This window comes from Pipistrellus kuhlii, unplaced genomic scaffold (assembly GCF_014108245.1).
Source record: "Pipistrellus kuhlii isolate mPipKuh1 unplaced genomic scaffold, mPipKuh1.p scaffold_m20_p_5, whole genome shotgun sequence".
In the NCBI taxonomy this organism is placed as follows: domain Eukaryota; kingdom Metazoa; phylum Chordata; class Mammalia; order Chiroptera; family Vespertilionidae; genus Pipistrellus; species Pipistrellus kuhlii.
The window spans coordinates 4,170,606-4,194,853 of NW_023425551.1; the positions used below are offsets into that span (position 1 = coordinate 4,170,606).

At 36.9% G+C, this 24,248-nt stretch overlaps 1 protein-coding gene across 2 annotated transcripts in view; it reads left to right on the forward strand.

Moving 5' to 3' along the window:
• SYNE1 (spectrin repeat containing nuclear envelope protein 1) overlaps nt 1-24,248 on the forward strand; it is a 373,726-nt gene that overhangs the window by 69,253 nt on the left and 280,225 nt on the right. The window contains exons 4-12 of one of the 2 annotated variants that reach the window (XM_036414424.2): nt 7,150-7,245; nt 10,646-10,729; nt 13,098-13,118; nt 13,588-13,680; nt 14,739-14,917; nt 17,174-17,370; nt 18,027-18,136; nt 21,471-21,521; nt 22,356-22,463. In XM_036414424.2, coding sequence (XP_036270317.1) covers nt 7,150-7,245; nt 10,646-10,729; nt 13,098-13,118; nt 13,588-13,680; nt 14,739-14,917; nt 17,174-17,370; nt 18,027-18,136; nt 21,471-21,521; nt 22,356-22,463 — 939 coding nt within the window. The remainder of the gene's footprint in view (nt 1-7,149; nt 7,246-10,645; nt 10,730-13,097; nt 13,119-13,587; nt 13,681-14,738; nt 14,918-17,173; nt 17,371-18,026; nt 18,137-21,470; nt 21,522-22,355; nt 22,464-24,248) is intronic. The other variant, XM_036414425.2, reaches the window with a different exon arrangement.

A 24,248-nucleotide genomic window follows, 5' to 3' on the forward strand; every position in this document is an offset into this window, starting at 1 on the left:
AGATCTCTGCGGCTATTAAGAGGAGGCACTGAGCCTTTGAAATGCTGTAATTTGCAGATGACCTCAGGCATGATATGAGCATTATTTTACTTTTTAGAAGAACAAAAAAACAAAAACAAAAAAACACAAAAAAACACCATAAAAGATCAGTTAGGTACTGTATTAGTTAGCTAAGGCTGCCATAACCAAGTACCACATACTAGGTGGATTAGAATGAGACTCTGATTATCTCCCCTTCCTGAGGCGACCCTCTGAGGTTCTGGGTAGAAGCCTTCCTTGCTCTTCCAGCTGCTGGGGGTGGCCTACATGATTTCACATTCCTTGGTTTGCTGCATTGGTTCAGTCCCTGCCTCTTTGCCTCTGTGTTTGTGCCCAGATTTCTCCTTTGTATAAGGACACTAGACTTCGTGGATTAAGACCCATCCTAATGACTTCATTTTAACTTGATTGCTTCTGTTCCCCAATAAGATCACATTCTGAGGTACTGGGGTTAAAACTTCCACATAGCTTGCGGGCGGGTGGGGGTCACAATTCCACCGATACTAAGTTCTAGGAAGTACATTTTATTTAGTACCAAGTGACATACATATATTTCTTTAAAAGGAATACTTCTGACTTACCAATGATAATGACATGAAACACTTTCAGGACTGAATTTTTTCGCATCTGTTTCCTGTATTCACTTTGGTGGGATCATTAATGAGCTAAGGTAAGGAGAGAAAGAAGCAAAGAGCAAAAGGGAAATGTAATAATTCACTCCGGAAGCCATTCTTCAGTTGTTTTTCTGAAGCTACTGTAGCTTGGTAATCCTAAACATACTGATAAATTCATTCTTTCTAAATACGTAACTAAAGGGTTATGAAGGAAAATTATCATTTCAAAAACAAATACCAATCATTCACTTATTAATAGAATATTAATTTATTGATAACATAAGTATAGTTCTAACAAAGCTAATGCAGATTAATAAATATTTTGATAATATTTATCCAATTCTTTTAGAAATATTTGTTTTGTATATTTATTCAATAAATACTTTGATGCTGTCTTTATGCTCAGCAATATTCTAGGTACTGAGAGTGCAGCAGTGATCAAAACAAAAAAAGTACAATAACCCCCTACCGTGGCACTTATAACCTAACTAGAGGCCCAGTGCATACAATTCGTGCACTGGTAGGGTCCCTAACAGCTGCTGACTGCCTGCTATGTACTCCCTGCCTTCCCTCGGCCGACCCTGCCCCCTGGTTGAGCTCCTCTGTGGAGGAGATAATTTGCATACTAGTACACTTTTATTATATAGGATCAGGGGGAGATGGATGGTAGAGAAGGCAGATAAGTGGCTCTATTCAGGGTAGACTGAGAAGGGTCCAGGACAGAAGGAGGGAGAAGAATTAGAAGGTTGTTGAAGTCATCCAGTCAGGAGACGAGTGTCTGAAACCAACACAGACAGTGGAGCTGGTGAGCAGTGGTGGGATTCTGAATGAGTTTTGAAAATTAAGACAGCAGATTTGTTGATGGATCTGATTTGAGGTATGAAAAAAAAGGTTAAGAATAACCTAAACTTTGTACTAAATCAAACAAATAACTTGAGGAATACGTTTCTATTGTACAAAATGAAAATAACTGTGCAAGTTGTTGAGAGCAGAGCTTTCCAAGCAGATTTAAAAGTGGACTGGAGGGCAGTTACTGCTTTTAGGATATTTATTGGAAATTGAATGAAGTAATTAAGGAAGTGGAAATGATTGCTCTATCTGTCATAGGAAACAAAAAAGAACGGGAACTATCTTCTCACTTTTGCCAAGTAAAGGTGGAAAATAATCGCAGTGGTGCTTTTATAAAGGGAAAGAAAGGAAAACAGATTACACATAAAATTCTCAAATCACTTTACCTGGTTTCTGGAGATATTGGGACAATCTAATTTGATTTTCTAAATAAAGCAAAAATAAAACAAAACAAAACAAAAAAAACCTTTTAGATATGGAATTACTTTTACTTGGCTACTGTCTACGGTTAGCATCCTGATTATACCGATCTGATCTGAGGCTACTTTGGCTTTTTTTTTTTTTTTTTTTTTTTTCACATTTCATGTGGTGGGCTCTTTGCCAACCTTTGGGAGAGGTAATTTGCTCCACATCTGTTGGTCAACCCCTCTTCCCTTCCCACTCTCTCTGTTCCTGGTGTTTACCTTGTTGCTCCCACCCATCAGATAACCATCAGAGGATGCAAACATTTTAGACTGTTGGGATTTTTTCCACATACTGTCCCTCAGCCTGTGACATGACTCCTATTTAACATTTATATAAACCAGCGGGAGTGTTTTGTCCTGCTCTAAGAGGGCTGGGCCATTGTGTGTAGACAGGGTTCAAGATGCATAGAATACACCTTGAGTACCAGCCCTTGCCTTGGGACTGCCTTACCCACCATCTGGGACCATCTCAGGCTGTGACTGTGGTATTTCCCGTGAGCCTGAGGGTGCTCAATGGCAGGTGTATCCCAACCAGAGCAAAGAGTTGTACGTGTCATCGTCTGTTCCTTTAGAACTTTTCCACTTCAGTTTTATTGATGTGACTTAGTATCTAGCAATTATGCATTTTAAACCCTAGGGTATGTGTTTGATATTTTAGAGTAAAATGCTGTAGCTATTTTTTTGTGATATACAATGTTTTGAGAGGTTCTTCTCTAAAAGGACAAAGCATCTAGGCTGCCTACTTGTTCTGAGACTAAAGGTATTAATGACTAATGATGACCTGGCTTGCTCCTGGCATGGGATAGGTGATTTTGTCTTCTCCTTGCCTAAAGAGTAAATCTTGCATGCTGTTCATTTCCTCGGTGTCGATGTGATACTTGTAACTAAGGAATTCTTAGATTCTAGCAGATGTGTAGATCTGCTGATAAAGTGATGATATGCCAGTAATGTTTCAAAATAGGTTTGCTTTCTTCTTATATTACTGGTTTCAGTCTAACACCCAAAACTTCTTTCACCTTAATTGCTGTGCATGTGATTGCCCTGCTATTACAAAGTTAAAAATGATAAAAATATTTTAGTCTGCTATCATTTTTATAATTTGGATATAAACTGAGTGGCCAGATTATTATGATCTCTGAATGCATAATAATCTGACCACTCAGTGTGTGTGTGTGTGTGTGTGTGTGTGTGTGTATATATATATATATATATATATATATATATATATATATATATATGTTTTAGAGGCCTGGTGCATGAATTTGTGCATAGGTGGGGTCCAACCAGCCTGGCCAGGAGGAAGGGACATGGGTGGTTGGCCAGCCTGCCTGCTGATCAAACTCCTGGTCAAGGTGACAATTTGCAAATTCTCCTAATGATCTCAGATTCAACATGAATATCTGTGGAGTATCTAAATATGACTGACAGGGCCAAGAGGAAGAGAATTTTTCCAAACACTACCGAAAAGTTTTCCATAATCTTATCTTAATAAAAAAAAAAAAGATAATTGTGTTTTTGAAAAGTGCCTTCTAGATCTCTATCTAGTGCCTGAAGCTGCAAATTGGTGAGCAACAAGACCACATTATCTTTATTTTCCATTAAGTCAGACTTCAATAAATTGCCTCCTTTCTGAATCTCCCTCTTGGCTTCCAGGACCATGACCTGAATCTACCACAGTAATCAGATTGGCCCATAAGTGCTTACATATGTGACAGGAGAGACATTTTAGCTAGAAGGCTTTCTATTATAGCAGTGCACACACACACACACACACACACACAAAAAAAAAAATGAGAACAACCACAATAGTACAGGCCTCCTCTCACTGACCATTTGCTATTATAAATACTGTGTTAAGCAAAAAGGGATAGCAAAGCTTGGTCAGCTTGTTCAATCATCAATAGGACTTTTTTATTCTCATGTAATTTTTGATAATGGAGGAGTTGATTTGTTTTGTTTATTTTGTATTTTGGTTTCACACAATACTTATGTGCAATTGGATAGTGCTTGTAGAAATATAAAGATCATTGCTATCTGGGCCAGTGTGCTCAGTGGTTGAGTGTTGACCTATGAATGTTTTGACCTATGAATGGTTAGATTCCCTGTTACAGGCTCGATCCCCAGTAGGGGTAGTACAGGAGGCAAACAATCAATGATTCTTTCTCATCATTCATGTTTCTATCTCTCTCTTCCTCTCTGAAATTATACACACACACACACACACACACACACACACACATATGTGTGTGTGTGTGTGTGTGTGTGTGTTTATTTTTGCCAACTCTTTGCAGTAAGTTGGCCAGAGGTTTATTTTCTCCCTTTTTTACTTGTTGATGTATTACATAAAGAATTGATTACATAATGCTAGATCCTATAATTCAGTGTGCTTAAAATATAAAACTTGTATATTACTAATTAAATTGACATAAGCATTTTTATTTTAAATGGACATAGTTTTCCCTAATTTCTATTTTGTGTGTTGATAGCTCTCAGACTGTACCTCCTCACTTTGTGTAGGAAGACACTGGGGGAAATTTTTCAGAAACAACTCATATTTCCCCCAAAAAGAGAGATTTTGGCATTATGATTTTATTCATGCCTATCTCCTCCCTTAGATTCCAAAAGACATTTGTAAATACCCTTGCTGAGTGTGTTTTAGTCACTAACTACATATTTACAGACAGCTAGTGCTGAGCACTGGGCCTGGTACTAAGTATATAAAGAAAAATCTGACTTCTCATGATCTCAGTCACTGGGAATACAGGTTTGTGAATAGCTAACTATAAAGGAATGTGATCCTTGTCCTCTGAACAGCATACTTGGGACAGAAGAAGTAGTTACTTCTCATTGAATAACTGAAAAAGATTACATATAAACTGAGTGATGAAAACTGACCAGAGATTTGCTAAGAAGAAGAAGAGGAAAGGAAAGGTATTCTAGGTATTTGTGTTCAAATAAAATCATCTCCTCTACTTTTTCCACACACAGACTGAAAAACTCATTCATTCATTCCTTCAACAAGTATGTAGTGAGTTCCTACTGTGAACAAGGAATTCAGAAACAAGATACTTCTAGGCCTGTGTTGTGTGACGACAGTCTGTGATTGCCTAGAATCCGTATACCACATTTAAAGATCCATTCAGAGAAAATTACATTCTTTCCATTAGCCTATAGCACACACTGAGTGCCAACCATATGCTCAACAGTGTTTAGGAGAGAGCACTGAAGGGAGGATTGAAGGGTCCTGCCCATCCAGGCAGTTTCGTGAAGACGAGAGGAGTTGGGATTGAATTTAGTGATTGGCCATAGATAGGAAGAGATGAGAGAGAGGAGGAATAGAGGCCTGGGTGCCAGGCAAGCTGGTCAAAGAGGTTTAGAGAGGAGCAGATCAAGGGGAGGATGGTACCAACAAAACTGAAACCAGAGAGTCCAATGGGCTAGGGAACTGCTCAGTGGTCACAGCTGGTGTGAGGGCCGCTCCCAGGAGCAGCTGGCGGGGAAGGAAGCAGTGAGCACAGTAGAGGAGAAACAAGTCAGGCAGGAGTGATGTCAAGAGAAAATGTCCTGCAAAGTCCCAGAGGCCTGCGTATGTTTAAGACAATATGGCTGTATGGATGCAATTTATTGCATTTGGGGATCAAATGTCTTGGCATATTTATTATTTCATGAAAATTCTCTGCTCTAATTTTCTTTATATATTTTTAGGTTAACACAATCTGTGAAATATTTTTATTTGTTCACTGAATATGTTACATATGCATGAACTTTTCCCTCATTTTCAACTGTTTTTGAATTTTAAGATGCAAATGGACATTTGCAGTGATAAGTGGGCCATATTTCTAATGATTATGTATAGCTCACGCAATAATTTTGATTCTTATTACATGGAATAGTTTTCATTGCAATGACTCATGTTATCCTGAATAATTTTATTTATATGCTTAGAATGTAAAGTCATTATTACATTTTTTTTGCTACATAAATAATAAGCAGTCTCAAAAAGTGGAATTTAAAAGAGAACGATTGCCAATAAAAATTGTTATTTTTGAACATGTATTTCTCAGCATGAGAACAAAATGTATTCAGCTTTTCAATTTATAAAGAGAGAAAAATGTGGTTAAAATTAGAACTGTACCATTCAGAGAATAATTCATAAAGTCATAAGAGAAATGTAAATGCTGCATGTCAGTGGGTAGTGAAACAAATCACATTTCAGTAAAACTTTTAGCTACATAAAAATCTCTTATTTTAAAGAATGAAAATTGAAAGTCAGGGATCCAACATCAGGCCTTTAACATAACCCAGAACCAGAAAACTGTAGAGATTGAACCCAGGTGATACATAGAAAAAAAAAATGTTATTCTATGGGAAATCTGATGAGCATCATGACTTCTTTACTTCCTTCTGAGCCAACACAGACCTTAATTCAAGGTCAATGAGCCCAGCATATTAAGTATTGTAATAACCTTCTCAAACAATCAAAGACCCTCTATGAATTGTAAGTGGTCGTGGATTTCCTTTTGCCCTGGTTAGTCTGTACTCTTGCACTTTTGATCCTCTGGGTCCAAAGCCACATGGTGAGAGAGGTTTGCCAGGCTGTGAGATGGACCATAGCTGACCCACCAGAGGTGAAAGCTGGGCTCTGGGATGAGCTAGCAGGGCCCCCTGCAGGTCACTGAGCTAGGCGCTCTCCTGGAGAGATTGTCCTACAGAGGTGGGCACCTGGTTTAAGCCCCAGAAGTGTGCTCACTTAGTGAAGTGAGAAGGTTGTGCTCGCTTAGGAAGTGGGAAGGTTGGCCCAGTGTAGCTGGGGCACCTCCTGCTCCCCTTCTAGGCCCTGCTGGAATGTCTCCCATCTTTTGCACTGAGCACGCCCTCTTTCCTTCCCTTCTTCCACACCACCCATTCGTGACAAAATCCCTTTCTAGAAAGATGCTTGATTGCATGTGAAAGCCTCAGCATCAAGTCTCCCGATATTTTTGGATATTGAGTTTGTCTCCAATGGATTGTTATTCTCCTTATAGCTATCAAAAGGTGATTGCCAATCATATCCAAGTAAATCTTACTGAGGTATTTTAGAAATCTCCCTACAAATGTCAGCAAAATGAGTAGGAAAGGTATGACAGAAAGAGACAAGCAGTTTTTTTTTGTTTTGTTTTGTTTTGTTTTGTTTTAATTAACAGCGGAAACCGGCACTGGTGATCGAAGATCTTTTTGAAGACATGAAAGATGGTGTTAAGCTGCTTGCTCTCCTGGAAGTCCTGTCTGGGCAGAAGCTGGTAAGAATTTCTTCTGTGACCAGACTCATCGAATTCTTCCCATCTGGAATTGGCGGCGGTGGGGTTGGGAGTGGAAGGGACTCTGCCCATGTAAGATACAATTTTCCTCTTTTGTAGTCAGTAAGATGCAGGAAACACTAGTCTATTGGTCACTTCCAGGAGAAAGGAATACATTCCCTTTCTCATTCCTTCACACCTTTAGTAGGTTTAAAACAGTGTCTATTGTAGCACAACCTTAGAACTAAGAGCAGAGACTTCCTCACTAGGCAGTCAATCATGGTTAACTCTTGCATCCGTGTGGTACCCAGGCAGCTTGGTTGCACACGGACACCCATCTCACCTGTTAGCGAGTTTCAGCGTGCCATTTGGAGAGGAGTGTTGGTCCATTCTGGGGTATGTGGATAGCCCTTTGTTGAAAGGTGAGCTGACATCAACACGGCAGGTTTTCATAAGCTTGTGGCCACCCTCCAACACCACGGCTTTGTCCCAGGAACAGCGCGTTCTGAGTTATTTGCTCTCACAGACAGAGAAAGCAGCAGCGTGAAAAACAACACTGACAGTGAGTGCCATGCTTTTCCTACGGTACTCAATTCATATTTTTTCCTTGGCTTATGTTTATTTTTATTTCAGAGAGATGGAGAAATAAAGTAGTTTGCAAACATAAGCTATGATAAATGCTGTTTGCCACAATTAGAGAAAGGAGCTCAGGAAATGGTCTTCTTCGTGGTGTGTACACAGGGTTCAAAATTGAGAGTACTTATCTTTTTCTGTGTTTATTGCATCTTGACAAGTGCTACACAATCATTATTTCTTGGGTAACTTAGTGTTTTGTTTTGTTTTATAATAGTTGCTTTTCCCTGGTCATAAGTTTCTAGTTAATTTTGTGAAGGGAGTTCTCAAAATAGCTTTTGGAAGAGGTTGTTTATTGAAAAACAAAACAAAACAAAACTGATAGTGATGCTGTATAAGTCATTTTCCAGTTTGATTCATAGAAGACGCTTCCTGTGTCCCGGATGCCATCTCTGCTCACGTCTGATGTCAGCCATATAGTGGTTAATTCATGGATGCAAGAGTTAAGCGCGCCCCTCTCCCTCCCCCAGCATCTGATCTCAAGCACAAGTAGCATACCTCTGGGATTCTGCCCTCCGGGTTTATCAAAACCACAAGTTGCACCAGGGAGCCCTCAGGTATAGGAGTTAGCGGGCCCAGAGGACCCTCAACCAATGGCAGTAGGAGTCCATGATAAATGCTCCAGCCTGGCACTTGCAGGAGGAAGGGTTCTGAGGCAGATCTTACAGATCTCAGAGAGTGCCAATGGGATCCCCAGGGAGCTGAATCCATTTGCCCACAGTGGGGCCCTCCAGAGCACACCCTTTGTTAGCTTTCCCCACTTCCTCGTTTCACTTTTCACGAATCTTCACTCTTGCTTCCTGGGATCACCTCCCCAGTAAATTACACACAGCCAAGTCCTTTTCTCAAGCTCTGCTCTGGGGGAAATCGAACAAGACGCATGAACAGCCAGTTTGGAAGACACAGATGTATGCATAAACAAAGTAAGCTGGATAAGTGTTAGGATGTAAGAGGCACTGAATTGAAATACATACTCCCTTGATGGCCAAATATACCTGGTCATATGTATATATCCTCCTGAAATACGCTATTTCCCAGAAGGTTGAAGGAAACTTCATTATAATTCAAATGTATGTATTTTAAGGAGTATGTTATTCTAAGTACCAATATAATTCTGCCATGGTACATTAGCATAGGTCAAAGCAGACATAACCTGAAAATAATCCAGATTCGCTTCAAAAGGAGAGGAGATTCATGATACTTAATATACTAGCTGTCAAAATGAATGAAATACAGTGACAGGCAACCACATCTATGAATCTTAGGAATCAAATATTATGTAAAAAAATAAGTCTCAAAAGATTAATGCAGTGACAACCTTTATATAAATGTAAAAACTAAAAAAAAATATTTTAATAGTGTATATGCATGAAATGAATTTATATAAAAGAAGAGCATTCGACTGGATTTAGTGTGATGGTTGACATAGATGTAGGAAGGTAGATAGATGAATGAACTGAATGATGGTGTTATTGGCTTTCATATGTAATTTCTGGATCCTGGCTTTGTTCAGTAGGTGCTGTTTACATTATAAAAAATAACTAATTAAATAATAACTAGCCTTAGCTGGATTGGCTCAGTGGATAGAGTGTGGGCCTGTGGATCAAAGGGCATATACCTTGCTTGCAGGTTTCTCTCTGGCCCGGGCCCTGGTCAGGGCACATGCAGGAGGCAACCAATAGATGTGTTTCTCTCACCTCGATGTTTCTCTCTATCTTTCCCTCCCTCTTCTACTCTCTAAAAGATCAAAGGAAAAATATCCTCGGGTAAGGATTAAAAACAACCAAACAAATAAATAAATGGGCCATGTATAGATCAATGGTAGGACTAGGTCATGTATAACAGAGGTTCCAAAATAAAGAATAAATGAAAGTCAAAAATTTTAAAAGCACATTTTTAATTTAAATATTTGGTTTAAAATATCATAGATGTGTTTACCTAGTACACTATAATTGGGAAGTAAAAGGTACTTGGTTTGAGCTGCAATGGGAGATTAGTTAGGGTCTGGTGTCACAGAAAAGAAACCAGTTGACCAGCTATGTGATAATGGAGACATTACTTCACCTCAATTATCCAGCTGGTTCCTATCAACGTAAAGGAGGCTAATCCTATCTACATTATTTCAATTCTTTTGATTTTTAAACTTAACATTGTGGTACATAGAAAGCATATGATAATTTTAGTAACTCGAACATAAGTTATCAGAATATACATTTGTGTAGATAATATTTTCATTCTCACAATCCTACTTTTTAACCTTGGCCTTTATATTTTGATCATCCAAACCTAGAAATGTCATAGCATTGTCAATAACTTTTCATGTGAGTATAACTGAATAAAAAAAGAGTGACTTACCAAGAGTACCTTTGCAAAGACTTAATTTTGTTTAGAGCAGTTTCAGATTTACAACAAAATTACAAGAAAAGTACAGAGACCTCCTATATACCCCAGGCCCTCATGTAAAGCCTACTTTTCATAAAAATATTTCCTAATCTATAGGATGACAGGGTCAGTAGACAGCATAGGAATCTTGTGAATTTCCACTCTAAGACATACAGAAATCTGAAAGACTTATTGAGTATATCAGTAAACTACTAAGGTGCTGTGTGGATAATGCCCTTTCGTATACCTGCCCATCTTTATAAACATTCGCCAAGTATGTTTAAATAGACTTACATAGATTTTATACATCTCTTTTTATTTCTTTATCTTTTATTGAGCCATCCTCTGACTGTGTGCATTTTGGTCTATTCCTATTCCCCTTTCCTAGCCGTGTGAACAAGGACGCCGTATGAAGCGGATCCACGCGGTGGCTAACATCGGCACTGCACTCAAGTTCCTTGAAGGAAGGAGGGTAAGAGAGACAAAACCAGAACACTTAAAGAGAAAGGTGTGGGCGTACAGATGTTTTTAGTATTGGCTGCAGAGTGAAAACTCTGCTTGTGAGTTACACAACACACACACACAGGCAGCATCATTATAAAAATAATTTTAAATTTACAGAGAAGTGGCAAGAAGGGGGACAGCGATTTCATGTCTACGCTTTATTCACCTTCCTCTAAAGCTGACAACTTATACATAGTATGTGTATGAGTACACAGAGTACAATTATCAAAATACGGAACTTCACATTGGTCCGATACTGTGAACTGAAGCATAGACATGAGTCTGATTTCATCAGTGTTTCTCCCATGTCTTGTTTCTCTTCAGGATACAATGGATCCCACACCTTGCATTTGATCCTTTGCCCCTTCCACTCTATGGCACTTGCTCATTCTTCCCTAGTCTTTCACGTCATTGACACTTTTCATTACTGAGGGCCCAGTAATTCTGGAAAAAATGCCTCTCAATGTTATGATTATATGGAAGCGATGCATATTTTGCAAGAATTCTAAGGAGGTGATGTTGTGTTCTTGTCAGCACATCATATTAGTGGATATAGAATACTGATAGGTCTCATTGCTGGTCATGTTAAGACATTTTCTGTGTTTCCTTTATGGTAAAATTATTATCTTCTCTTTATATTATAACCGAGAAAGAACTTAAGGAAGTCATTGACATCAGGCTAATCTTCTGTTTATTCTTAAACTTTGCTCACTAATTTTAGCATTGATTACCTTCAGTAATTATTTCTGTGCTGTTTGCCTAATGGTGATTTTATATTTCCCTCATTTGTAATGTAAGAAATTATTTTCTTTTTCCTCCAATTATTTATTCAATTACTTATTTTAGCACAAACTTGAGGATATTTATTTTATTCTACAGTTTTAATTTATTACTTTTTTTTCTTTTCTAAATTTTGGCCATTAAATTTCTTCAGTCTGGCTCCTGCGTATCCTGTATTTTCTCTGCCCCAGTCCTCCTCTAAGGAAGCTGGGGTCCTGTTATTAGCAAATGGCATTTAGAAACCAAGATGTGAGTGCTTGGTGTGCTCATTGTTACTGAGGTTTCACTGCTCCTAGTCTTTCCCGACAGACAGATCTAGAGAATATGTTTACTAACCTGGGGATATCTCTCTCACGTGCTCACTCATTTCTCCCATATACCATTATTTCAACTCAGCACGTAACATAGTTTCAGAATTGCTGGCCCATGTCCCTGTGAGAAACATATTGACTAACTGGAGAACAATATTTGCATGCAGTTCTTTTGGTTCTTATCATTACAAGATCCAGTCAAAAGACTGCCTCTACATGTACTTAAGTTGCTTCTGTTCTTCCTGTCCCTTTTAATGTTACTCATTGAAATAGAGTTGTATTCCATTTTTCAGATCCTCCTTCTGCAGCATACACATTCTAGTTGACTAATGGAGGAAGGGAGTGTGGAATGAGATCATTACTACGATCCTAAGAGCAAAAGTTATACTCAGAGAAGTGCCTTCCTCATCCTTAGTTCTCCATTATCATTCCTTCCCTTTCACTCCCCTTCACATGTCTAGGTAGCTGATCTCTCTAGTTTCTCATTGGTCATGCTTGTATTTCTCTTGCACAGGTGAGCAGATGTTTCTTCATATGCCACCTTCTTTTTGCCATGAGGAGAGTGTGCTATTGATGCACTCTCACACTTTGCTTTTTAAATTTAACAGCGTATTCTGGAAACCATCCAAGTCAGCTCAGGGACAGCTTCCTCATTCATCTTCGCAGCTGCATAGTATTCTATGGTCTGGATGTGCCAGAGTTTATTTAACCACTCTCCTATGAATGAGCACTTATGTTACTTCTAATATCACTTAAACAGAAACAGTGATGCAATTAATAAAACAGATAATGAAATTGTAGCTAAGAATTTTTGAGCTAGAAGTTCAAGAAGTCCTTTACGTATTATTAATTTTTGTCTTTGTTTAGAGATTATGAAAAAGAATAAGTAGTTCTAGTTGGATTCTATGAAGATTGATTATTGAGATAGACTCCATTTTGCTAGGATGGAGGAAATAACTTTTTTGACAGTTGGGAAGGCATTGAAGTGGAAAATTGGAAACAATTATAGGCAGATGAGCATGTGTCTTGAACATGTTATAATTATCAATGCCCCAAATAAAGAACTAAACACTATCAGTCTCTTTCTACTTAACTACTTCTTGGTTTTCCTTGTCTTTAAATTTTATTCTGCAAATAATGCTCTATATTTACTTCCTGCATTTTTATTCCCTTTGAATAAAGAATGCTGGTTTTCAAAGATTATTTTTTGTATATATCATCTTCTCCCTTTGCCTTTCATGTCAGTCCATGTACAGAGGATCACCGGTTAGTACAAATTTTAGAATTTTTAACTCCTGACTTTTATAGGTTAAAGAGAACATAAGTTTCATGCTATTTGGTAACAAACTTCAAAGTAAGTGCATCTTCTTAAATTATTCATCACAGTTTCTTTTAAGTTCTGGTCAAGTTCTTGTCTGATATTTTGTTGGTAATCCCTTGCATGATGTCACATTTTTCAATAAAGTTTATTTTATTTTATTTTATTTTATTTTATTTTATTTTATTTATTTTATTTTGTGGTTAATTTTATTGTGTGCACCACATGAATGCTCCTGAAAAACCCACTGAAACCATGTGCTTGTTGCTTTTATTATGGCTCACCCTACTTACTCGTGTGTATCACTACACAGGCATGACCAAGTCTTATTGATGTCTAATAAAGTGTGTAACGTTGCATAGTTAAATGGGTTATAATCTCTAGTGCATTGCTAGTACAGTGTTTCTTTCTAAACAGATCAAATTAGTCAACATTAACTCCACCGACATTGCCGATGGCCGACCCTCCATAGTTCTGGGACTGGTGTGGACCATTATTCTCTATTTCCAGGTATTGTGCCATCGCTCCTTCATTAGTTGATATAATGTCATGGAGGGAAGGAATGGTGGGCATTTTAATGATGCTGTCATTTGTCTTACTTTTGAGGTTGATTCTCAAGCTGGCAGAAATCTGACCTTCACACATACATTGGTTTTTGGTAGCAGAATTTCCTCCTCTTCTCTCTAAAGGAGTTGTACATGTACTGCCCCAATCTGAAAAGTGGACAGGACACAGTGAAGATGAAATATTGCTATAGCAAGTTCAGAAAATTTTTCTTTGTCTGGAAGGGAGCAGGTCTATGCTCCTATTAGACATTAAAGAGAGAAATTAACTTGCCATCCCATCCAGAATAACAGTTTTAGCCTTTATTTTTTTAAATACATTTTTTATTTATTTCTAAGAGGAAGGGAGAGGGAGAGATAGATACATCAATGATAAGAGAAAATAATTGATTGGCTGCCTTCTGCACTCCCCACACTGGGGATTGAGCCCACAACCCAGGCATGGACCCTGACCAGGAATCAAACTCTGACCTCCTGGTTCACATGTCAGTGCTCAACCACTGAGCCACACCGGCCAATCTAGCCTTCACTTTTTTTTTTTTTTTTTTTTTTTTTTTAGAACAGCTTTACGTTTACAGCAAAATTGAACCTAAGGCACAGAGATTTCCTCTATAACCCTGCACCCATGCATACGTTGCCACCTCATAATCAACATCCTGGCCAGAGCCCTATATTTGTGAGAATGAATGAACCTATATTGACACATCATTATCATTCAGTTCATATTAGGCTTCCCTTTGGGTGTTGTACATTCATGAGTTTGGATAACCATTCGGTTTTATTTATTAACTCTCATGGATTAGACGAGAGTTTCTTTCTGGGTCTAAGATACAGCAAGAAGTATGAAGAGAAGGACAGCCATCCACCCAGCCCTTTAAAAACTGACATTTTGTCAGGAGTGTTCAGGAAGTTAACAGCATTTTTAGTTGGAAAAGTGAAACATCTGAGGAAAGAAGAACAAAGGTAATTCCTAAATTTTCGCCAACCTTTTTTCCTCCCACATAGATCGAGGAACTGACCAGCAACCTGCCACAGCTGCAGGCCCTGTCCGGCAGCACGTCCTCCGTGGACAGCACAGTCAGCTCCGAGGCTGCCAGCCCCCCCAGCAAGCGGAAGGTGGCCACCAAGATCCAAGGAAACGCCAAGAAGGCTTTGTTAAAGTGGGTGCAGTACACGGCCGCCAAGTAAGTACCGGGAGTTTGGTTACACTGAAACCCTTGAAGAACGTGAGTTACCAGTGCATGCTGAGGGCCTCTTCCCACGACTGCAAAATCTGAGGAGACGTTTGAGTGGTGGCTTTGCTTCAGGTTTCATTTCACTCCTTCCTTGAGTTAAAATGTAAACACTAATGCTCTAGGAAAATCCTATATAAGAAAGAGGTAATATGCAAATTAACCTCACGCCCTCACACAAGATGGCTGCCCCCATGTAGTCAAAGATAGCCACCCTCATGTGGTTAAAGACGGCTGCCACAAGATGACCAGCAGGGGATGGTAGTTGTGGGTGACCAGGCTGGCAGGGGAGGGCAGTTGAGGGCAATCAGGCCAGCAGGGGAGCAGTTAGGCTTCGATCAGACTGGTAGGGGAATGGTTAGGGGGTGATCAAGCAGCCAGGCAGGTGAGCAATTGGGAGCCAGCAGTCCTGGATTATGAGAGGGTCCCAGATTGGAGAGAGTGAAGGCTGGGCTGAGGAACATTCCCTTCTTCCTCCCCCCAATGTACAAATTTTGTGCACTAGGCCTCTAGTTCTATAATAAAACCAATTTCTTCTTCATTTATGTCAGTAGGCCTGATTAAGTCATTTCATCCCTACACCTTAGTAGCATGTGGGATAATTCTATTCAAGTCATTGCTTTGGACTTTTGCTCTTATGAAATAATCTTTACACAACTAAATTTAAGATTTAAACTTGGTTATCTCAATGTAAGACTATTGGGTTCTCTTCAATAATAATGTGAACTACGGTTCAAATTTTGAAAGATTACATGTTATTTTTTCCTGAAAGTTTCTAGCAATTTTATTTATTTGTTTTATTTTTTGGTTTCATCTTCTATCTGGGATGTAGATTGTTTTGTCAACTTCAGCTTTATGGATGAATAATGTGCTTCTAGTTTGGTTTCCTTCTAGGTATAGTAAATGTACATGTGTGTACATTTATGTGATAATGCTGGGTAGAAAAAATACTACTTTGAAAAAAATGTATTTTTGTAGCAATTTCAATAGAGTTTTCAATTGAGCATATTAACTAATATTAACTAATTAACTAATATTTTATGGTAAGATCTGTTCACATAGAAGCTGTGCTTTTGTATGATTTTCCTAAATAACATGTAAAAATTATCTCACTTTCTGTTTTGTTTTGGATGCCTGAATCTAATCTGAATACTATTCTTCACTTCCAGAAAATAGTTGTAAACAAGCACTTATCATGATAAAATATTGAGGCCCTAAACACAGGGAGTTCTATTTTTAAAGTGTTTGGAAAGCAAAAATAAGGAAAGACAGAAATAAACATAAAGAAGATATAATTAGTGTTACTAATTTATTTAGTTTTTAAGTGAGGAAACGTGGGCTAAGGGAAAATATAGATATAAAGGTAAGATGGACCGAGAGGCTAAGGTACACATGAATAGATAATAGAACTTTCTGCCCAATCCTGGTGGATATTGGCCAGTATGTCAGCTGAAAAAATTACAAATTTATTGCCAAAGACAGAAACTCTAAGAGAACCAGAACAGGATTCAGGACTACTTGACAAATACTGAAGTCTTACGAAATTGTTTTTTAAATATTTGTGAGAAAGCCAGTGATTATATCTGATGATGCTATTTTTAAGGCAATGTATTTTATGAAAGCTGAATGTAAAACATAATTTAAAGTAAATCTTAAGTTTACTGAGATAAAAATTAAGGGCACTTATGAACTTTTGATGCTAATCAGTTTATCAGTTAGATATGTTTTATTAAGTTTCAGTTCATGGAAATTTTGAGAACATAGTGTAAAAAAATAGAACTGAGTGATGTTATTTCATCTAATGTCTATTATATTATGTCTATTATAACCTGTGCATGTGCAACATAGTTTGCTTATCATTATTATTTAAAATGTTACTTTGTTATATATATTTTTATAATTTTACCATCAGTTTGCCAGACATTTTAATCTCAACTAGTTTTCCTTAAAATGTGCTTTCAATTGAGTATCTCTATCACTGAAAATCTAATATAGAAATCTTTAAGTATGGAACTATAATTTCTACATCATATCTTCTTACCCTCTAAAATACTGTTTTGCTTAATTTTTCTCAAAACCAGTTAGCTAATATAGCTAGCTTCATATCATTTATTGCTAAAGAGCATTGGCTTCTGCACGAGGCCTTGAGAAAAATGAGTATTACCTATTCAGACTGTGACATCATTCTATGTTTTTAATCTCACAAAGGCAGACTGGAATAGAAATCAAAGACTTTGGGCGGAGTTGGAGAAACGGGGTTGCCTTCCATTCGGTCATCCATGCTATCCGGCCGGAGCTGGTGGACCTGGAGAGGGTGAAGGGAAGGTCCAACCGAGAAAACCTGGAGGAGGCTTTCACCATTGCCGAAACGGAACTGGGGATCCCCAGGCTACTAGATCCCGAAGGTACATTCAACAGTGTTTGCTCAACTCAGTGGACTTGCATGTTTTACACCTAGAAATTACACATGATTTCATGTCTCTATGAAGCACAGAGAATTTGAGAAAAGCATACCTCTAAGTAGTGTCTCCCTGTAATGATTTTCATTTGGAAAACTATTTACTTCTATAATTGGGAACAAACTATAGTTCTATCGCTCAAATGACACTTCGATATTGTGGCTCTATATTTGGGAGAGGTCTATATTTGGCCATATGTAGTTATGCAAGCTAGCTAGACACTAGTTATTCAGTGCCATGTCTGTGTTTAAACTACTACCCACTCACCACAATTCTGAAACTTACCTATTTTGTGTATTTTATTAATTCGAAGATGTCTGAATAGCCAAATAGTATCTCAGGATTTTGATCAATTAATGTTGAGATTTCAATGAAACAAGTACTACTTTTCTAAAACCTCCTGAAACATCATATTTATGAATTACAAAATTTCTGCCATGTATGATTCAGACTATATTTGTCCCCCCCCCCAAATATTTCTAAATATCAATCATGTTTTTCTTCTGCCTTTAGTATAGTGTCTTTGGTAGATTGGCTAGATTTCAAAGCTTGTATTATTATAATCTAATTAACATAAATTAATTTGGTTTTGGTTTTTCCAGATGTTGATGTCGATAAACCAGATGAGAAGTCTATTATGACCTATGTAGCCCAGTTTCTGAAACAGTATCCTGACATCCACAACACAGGCTCTGATGGACTAGAGAATAACGTAAGCATTGGCTTTTCTTTAAGTATTGGTATGAACTCAAGGACAGTAACTCAGATGCTTACCTACGCATGCTCTTTCCAAAAAGTTAAATTGTAATGCATTTTTATCTAGAGCAACTGAGTAAAGAATAGATATCACCAATTTTGGAGGTAATCAGAGGGAAAGACTTCTCTGCTGTGTACATTGACTATGACAGAAAAGGCAATATTAAGTGCTGGAAATATGTAACGCTGATGAGTTAAAATTGAGGAAAGATATTGGTGTTGGGAAACTTTATTTTAATAATTTAAGGATTGAATACATTTTGTATCTATCTCATCATTTGTGCATCTAGATCTTGAGCCCCACTGTTCTATTCAATCTGATGAAAACTAATTTTGACTCGTAGACTTTGTTATATAAATTGCTGTTCACATCACACAGGGCAAATCTATAAAAGTTCTAATTATTCACCTTGGTTAGATTTTCTTTTAGCCTTTCAATAATTTAAATCACATTTACATATTTTCATACTGCTCAAATGACACATGCCTATTGTAATAAATAAAAACAACAAAAAAAAGAAATTATTTCTGTTCTACTTTCTACAGAGAATGTATTCTAGAAAAACATTTAATGTGTTGGTGTGAGATCCAAGCATTTTTCTATGTATTTATAGAATATTTCTATGTAATATTTTAACAAAAAATAGAATCACATTATACATACAATTTTAAATTTCCTTTTCATTGTACAAAACTTTTCAATGTCATTCTCTCTAGGTCATCTTATATATGTAGAGCAATTTATTTATTCAACTTTAATTTTTAGAAATTTCTGATGTTATGCTGATATTAACAATGCTTCTGTGAACAAATTTTCAATAAAGCATTGTTTTACAGTTCTTTCTTAGAAATGTATTTCCTAGGCTAAAGACTAACAGATTTTTAATGCTTTTTGAGACTTTTTTCTTTTTAAGTCCCTTGTAGGAAAGTTTATTCCATTTTTATACTTTAGCTAACTCACCAGAAAGCCTATTTTCTCAGGCTTTAACAACAATGGATATTATCATTTTCCTAACTTGTTAAAAGTAGTATTTCTTTTTCTTATGGATAATTTCTCATAAGGCAAAATGACACCAGGAAAAGTAACAAATGGCAATTTCAAAATGTGTAAAAAACAATCCCTCTGTCTTTATTACTTAAATCTCATCTAGAGTTTTCAGAGCAGTTTGAGAACACAATGAAGAGCAACAGCAAAAACAAAAGAACAAAATAAAATCGCTTTTCTAAATAAACCTAGGAACAGGTTTGAGGAGGAAAAAGGCCCAAACTTTTTCAATAGGAAAATGCTTTGCACTAATAGACATCAGCGATTTCACACAAGAATTAAGCAGAACCACTGTCACTGGTTGCTTGGATAAAGTTAATCCGACATTAGATAGAGCTATAGTAGTTTGTTAAAATCTACAGATTCAGGGAACATTTTTTGTTCCTTGCCAGGATTCAGGCAGAAGCATGGGCCTCCTGAGTAACTAACTTATGGCTCGCAGAGCAAATGTCCCTAAGGAGCATCCCATGAGGCCAGAGCTCAGACTGTGTGCAAATCCCAGCATAGATTCCAGTCACGTGCTTAGAGCATTGGGAGATCTCTGGGTTTGGGCGAATATAATGGGGCAGGGAAGCTGCTGTGAAAATGAGAAACTCTAAAGAAAGCACATTAGACAACAAAGCATCGAGAAACTCAGCTTCCCCTCTGATTTTCAAATCTAACGTCTTTATGTTACCCAATTGGATTTATCTCAGATCTGGTTTTAGAGTTTGTAGTATTTGAATTTCTGACATTAATCATCTTTCTGGAGTACATTTGGTGGCTGGGAAAGTCTGAGGACCAAAAGGGAGTGCTTTCCTAATGCCCACAATAGGAATTTAAAACAAAATCTCTTAGAGACTTGAAACACACACACACACACACACACACACACACACACACACACACTCACTCACTGCAGGCATAAGCTTGTTAATGAACTTTAGTAAAGAGGCTTTATTTCCCTGAGATCATTCTCATTATCTAAAAAATAAGTTCTTATTATTCTTTTAAAAATCCCCTCTGTCCCTTCCCTAAAAAGTGGATGCCAACGATTTCTTCAGGGTTATTTCTAAAATTAATTTTGAGAAAAACATATTTTAAACTTTGCCCCTTTTTAATGTGGCATTTGTAAAGTTGGGCATAATCACCTAAAATGACTATTTTAAGTAGAAAAATGTATATTTTCATGATGTAAGGTCACTTAATGAAGCTGAATGACCTCCTAATCCTGCCTCATGAACCATGAAGATTTTATAGACTCTCCCTCTAGGGGCGATTGAATGCCATCACTTCAAACACTCAGTTCTTATCTATGCAAGCATTACTAGTTTATTTTTTAATCAATTTTTTAAATATTGGCATCAATATATCTACCAGGCTTCCATTTTTGGTGTAATTTATTTCTATGTCCTTTTTTATGCATTTATTTGAATTATTTTATTTATATTAGATAACATCTTAAATAAAATTTTCTTTCTGGGAATATATACAATATATTTTTCTACTTCAACCAACAAAACAGATAAGGAAACTTTTACCTAAAGGTGTTCCTTGTGTAATCAGTACTCAATGGTAAATAAAATAAAATCTTCAATTGTTTATCACTTATTCATTCTCTCATTGCACTAAATATTACAGGCTGCTTTCAAAGGCACATCATAGCCTTAATTGTTGATCTAGAGGCAGAGAAATGCATACTCTGATCATATTTTTAGGGAAAAAATATGAATCCACTAGTGATTTCAGAGAGGAAGGGAGAGAGAGACAGAAACATTAACAATGAGAATCTTTGATTGGCTGCCTCCTACATGCCCCACACAGAGAATCAAGCCTACAACCCAGCATGTGAACTGACCCAGAATCAAACTATGACTTCCAGGTTCATAGGTTGATGCTCAACCATTGAGCCACACTGGCCAGGCTACATTGTTCTTTTAAAAAGTTTAAAATTTCAAGACAATTTATAAAATGCATATATTGCCACATATAACTATTACCAATTAAAATGAAAACATCAAATGCCAGAATACTACATTGCCTTATAGGATTCAAACATTTAATGCTTCAAAAGTTATGAAAACAAAACAAAACAAAAACACACACAAAAAAACTCGTGAAAAACATCTTAAAGTAACTATACCCTTAAAATTAGTATCTATTTACTTATAAACAAATGCTTTCCCATTGTTCTTTTCTTATTTTTTATATAATTTTGTCCCTGATTTATATTATTTTCCTATATATTATCTTTTCATATTGTTAGGAAATATTTCCAGATTTCCTACTTTTTGCAAATTCTATCCAAAATCTTAAGGTAAGATTTAATTAATCTTGAATTAGTAACTTCTTTCAAACATCCTCCATTTCATAGTTAGTTAGCCATTCTTTTGCATGCATTTGCCTTTATATACACATTTCTTTTAATACCTTAATTCTGTTATTTTCTTTTCCTTTCTATTAGAACAAATAACACATGTAATTGTTATAGAACGTTAATTACAATCTAAGCCACTCCCATGGACTTTTCTACTAATCTTTAAATATATAATGACATCAATTAATTACTTTTTCAATAACAATTAATAACACTAATAAAAGGGAAACCGTACGGTGACAATAATTGTTTTTATTATATTTGAAATAGAAAATAAAATAAAATTAAAGACATTTTTATATTTTAATTAATTAAAAAGGAATTCATTAACTGAAATAGGTAAGTATTCAGTTAATTTATAATCCTGAGTGAATTGCATCTCTTCTGCCCAATATTGGGTCACATGGCTTAATAAAGTTCACATGGTTTAGTAAAATTTTCTTGCTGGGAATATACACAATATACTTTTCTACTTCAATCATTCCCTTTAGAATATTCCCTTCTCATAAACATGTTCTTAATTAAATTAGTGGGTCTTTTTGAGAAAGAAACTATAGATAATTTCAGCATTCAAATAAAATTAATGTTTTTTTTACAGAATTCACTCTTGTTTTTTACTCTCCAATAAGGGGTGCTGGTGGGGAGAGAGAAAACTTCTCAAAGACAGTTGACTGATTGAATATTACGGCCTCTCTACTACAATCAGTCTGGTATTAATCAGCAATTAAACAAATGCACAGTTACTAATATAATTATAAAATCTGCGGTTCCTAGAGAGAAGACAGGCTAATTCTGAAGGAAACGAAAGTTTGGATAGAGCAATTCGAAAGAGATTTGACAAGGGCACAGATGACGGAATCAAACTTGCAGGATAAATATCAGGTAATGCATGAAAAAGAGACTTCAGTTTTAAAAAGCTCTGCATGTGTAAGATTCATATACGTCATTTAATCTATGTTGAATATTTCAAGTGATATGAATGAACAAAGGCTGTAAAGAAATCATGTGCATTATCTTGTTTGCATGTGATTTGATAATTGTGTTTCGACATAAACAAGCAGTTTGAATTGTGTGGGTTCACACTGTGTATACGGCTCTGAGGTTTCGTGACTTTTCCAGAACTCAGGGTCTTAGAAATAACCCGGAGCATAAATAAATATCTTGTTGTTTTTATATTAATAGAAGTCATGATTTTGCAGATGTCACATAACAAAACAAAACAAAAAAATCCACCAAAATTGATATTGATGCCAAATTAAAGAATATTGTAGAACAAGCGGGCTTGAATAAAGGGTTGCCCCATGCACGTTTGAAGTGGGGCCCATTGATGGGATCAGGCTCCACAGACACCTGCCTGGTTCCACACCATTGCATTCAGGGGAGGCCGGGCTGGCAGTGGTCTTAACTGGATTTGGCTTCCAGTTTCTACTTCCAAGATACAAAATCACATGACAGGTTTCCCAATGAAATTGTGACTTACTATACGCACTGTTGACATTTTCCTCGTATTTAAGATGGTACTGCATTTTAGTAGCAAAGCTATGCTATAGTCTAGTGTACATTTTAGAGGCAAAGCTATGCTATAGTCTAGTGTAGATGATTATATTTCAATCATTTGCAACTACAAGAAAAAGGTATCATGATGTGAGAGAGTCAACATGGCAAACCACAAAAGATGTAGCTATTGGATTAGTGTGTGATTTCATATCACCATATCTAGAAAGTGTGCCTGGATGTAGATGGATGATGCCATCCATGTGATATTTGATAAACTAGGCAAAATGGACAATGTGTGGGATATGCCTTTTTTGCTTTGAAATTCAATGTAATATTTTCCCCCAAAACATAAAATTTTTCTGGGATGAGCTCCATTTAAAAAATGATTAAACCTGTAAATTGAGAATAGAAATGCAAGGATGGAGTGAATGTCCTTATTTGGTCCCTTAGTGAGTTGTAGTTTTAGCATAAATTGTCATAAATTAATTCAGGTTGTGAAAGTACCTGTTGCACAGGTGCTACCTTATAAATCAGAACCGAGGGCTTAGAAAAGCACAGAACAAAAACACACCTCTGGGCCAAAGATCACCGGTTTTGTGAAATTGGGTCAGAGATCATCTGAAATCTGAACAGATTGTGGGTTTATATGCCATCAACATTTTCTATCTGTTTCCATTTTCAAGCAAAAGTATATTTCCCAGTTTTTCCATGCACAGAGTTTTGTGGAATACAATTGAAGATCAATTTTATGTTTTGGTAATTTTTTATTACATTAGGTTAGAGGACTAGGAGATACCTGTGGTAAAATATTGATGCACCATCTCCCCCCAGTGTTCTTCGTGTAGATTTACATGTGTGTTCGCTCTGAGATTTAGACATTATTTTTTTAAAATATATATTTTATTGATTTTTGTACAGAGTGGAAAGGAGAGAGATAGAGAGTTCGAAACATCAATGAGAGAGAGTCATCGATCAGCTGCCTCTTGCACACGCCCTACCGGGGATATGCCCGCAACCAAGGTATATGCCCTTGACCAGAATCGAACCCGGGGCCCTTCAGTCCCCAAGCTGACGCTCTATCCACTGAGCCAAACCGGTCCCGGCTAGACATTATTTTAGATGTTTTTTGTTATCTGTGACATTCTGTAGGGCTAACCTCATGCTCTTTAA